Below are 2,211 nucleotides of genomic sequence, written 5' to 3'. Positions count from 1 at the left end.
TTGGTGACGACACAATGCAATAGATGATATCATGCTTTGATTACACGATTAATATACATTTCTTCGTGTCAGACCTTTGACTCAGTTAGCAAAGACATTTGTTCTCTATCATAGGTGAGTCAATGATTGGGGTGCGGTGGCCGGTGACCTCCTCGTGGTGCACCCTGGTAACTCCCGAACGTCTTTAGGGAGGCTAACAACCGGTCAGGGGGGGGAATGGGGAGGGCGGCCCCGGCGTGCACTAACCTGCCGTCGGGGAGGGGTGGGGGGGGATCCGTCCGAAACTAGGGGGGGCACGCCGACCCCTCTAGCATACCCGTAACCCTGTGGTTCCTTCAACGATCTCCATCAAACCGGCGTTATGGAGTACGTTGGGACCACAGGAGCGGAGGGCTTGCCTTAACCGGCCGGCCCACGAGAAAGGAAAACTCTATAAAAACCCGACAGAACAGTCGTTAAAACCTGCAGATACCTGGCGACCTCTGCAGTAAGTAGCCCCACCATGCGGAATGGGCGTCACCCGGTGGTGGAATTTATATCGACCCTACTCGTGGGAACAGAAATGGAAATAAATAAAAATTCAAATCAAACCGAGGAAGAAGGGAGACGGCGCGATGCGCGAAGTGTTGTAGAGGAGGAGAGAGTGGAGAGGAGAGAGGAGAGGAGAGAGGAGAGGAGAGATGAGGGAGAGGAAATCAACGTACTGTCCTCGTCCTCTGAAATGTCCCTCTCGGAAGTAGATAGCGAGGAAGTGGCGGCTACGCGAGTACTGCGCAGCCATAGCAAGAGATCGCCAGCTGCGAGGGTTGCCCTCCGATTCCCATCGGAGCTGAGGAAGAGGAGGGCAGCGAAAGAGGGGGGAACGGTGGACCCTGCGGTGGCCACCAAAGTGTCCTCAGCGGCGAGGGGCCGATCCAAACGCCCAGGGGCATACCAGTTTCTGGATGCTGCGAAGGCGTATCTGGCGGCCGGGAAGGGAAGCGAAGCAGAGGGCTCCGACCCCCCGTACCGGTCCCACAGACGGCTGCCGCTAGCAGCGGACGAGGCAGATGCCGAGCCTAGCGCCGCCCCTGAACGGGCTGCCACAGTAGAGGCCCTAGCGGCGAAGGCCCTCCTGAACGTTACTATGATTCAGGGGGAGCTAAAGAAGGGTGGCAACATCAGGGGGACGGTGCTAGGTCAGCTGAACAAGGCCACGCAGGGGGTGATTGAGGCGGTCGAGGGCCTGCGTGCAATCACCCCGGAGGAGGAGCAGCGCCGGCTCCGCGCGGAGAATGCCAGACTGGCTCGCGAGCTGGAGCTGATCCGCGCGGAGCTCAAGGCATTCAAGGATGCCTACGCTGAGTCGCAGAGGAGGCCGGCGACCAGCGCGAAGGAGGCCCAACCGGAGCTGAACCTGAGGGGCGCTATGGAGGAGGTAAAGCGCGAGCTCCTGGAGTCGCTAGGCGGGATGCTGAATGCCCGCCTAGAAGGCTTGGAGACCCGCCTCCCTCCAGAGCCGGTGACCAGACCGCCCCTCCGGACGGACAAGAGGCAGCCTCCGCCGCCCCGCCCCAAAGGCCAGGCTGGCGCTGTGAGGGGGGCGGCGAGACCGGCCCAGGGCCCTAAAGCTCAGAGGAGCAGGGCGAGGCCGGTCGTAGCTCCTCCTCCTCCCCTGGTCCAGGGTGCGGAAGGCCCACCCGGAGTAGCTGCTACTGCGGAAGCCGGCACTTCTTCTGGCGGTGTGGACCTATGGTCGAAGGTGGTCGGCCGAAAAAAGAAGAAGAAGGCACAAAAGAGCAAGGCTCCGGTAGGGGCCCCAGCAACACCGGCCCAACCTGGGAAGGCGCAGCGGGTCCCCCCTTCCAAGGCCATCAGGATTGTGGCCCCCAAAACAGCGGCTATCACAGTGACGCTAAAAAAGGGGGCCACGATCGCATCAGCGGAGGGCCAAGTCTCTGAGGCCACTTACGCAGAGGTCCTGACCAAGGCCAGGACCTCCATACGCCTCAGAGACTTTGGCCTGGAGACGGTCAAAGTGCGCACCACCATGACCGGCTCCAAGCTGATGGAGGTAGGGGGGACCGCCCCCGAGGAGGCTGCTAACCGTCTCGCCGCTGAGCTCGCCAAAGTCATCGGCGCATGGGCAGACGTCACCCGTCCGTCCAAACTCGTAGACCTGAAGGTCTCGGGTTTGGACGAGACGGTGACGTGCGAAGAAGTGGCGGCCAT

The 2,211-nt window shown here is 61.3% G+C and overlaps 1 protein-coding gene across 1 annotated transcript; it reads left to right on the top strand.

The window, feature by feature from the left end:
* Nucleotides 1-562: 562 nt before the first annotated feature.
* LOC106116069 (serine/arginine repetitive matrix protein 1-like) lies at nucleotides 563-2,185 on the top strand (the record flags this gene model as incomplete). The annotated part of the gene is made up of 1 exon (XM_013309808.1): nucleotides 563-2,185. A coding segment is annotated over exon 1 (1,623 nt), but the record flags the coding sequence as incomplete, so codon positions are not given.
* Between the last annotated feature and the right edge of the window lie 26 nt (nucleotides 2,186-2,211).

This window comes from Papilio xuthus, unplaced genomic scaffold, assembly GCF_000836235.2.
Source record: "Papilio xuthus unplaced genomic scaffold, Pxut_1.1 DF827756.1, whole genome shotgun sequence".
Lineage (NCBI taxonomy): Eukaryota > Metazoa > Arthropoda > Insecta > Lepidoptera > Papilionidae > Papilio > Papilio xuthus.
Note: the sequence above shows the minus strand (reverse complement) of the source record. Positions and strands in the feature narration are given on the sequence as shown.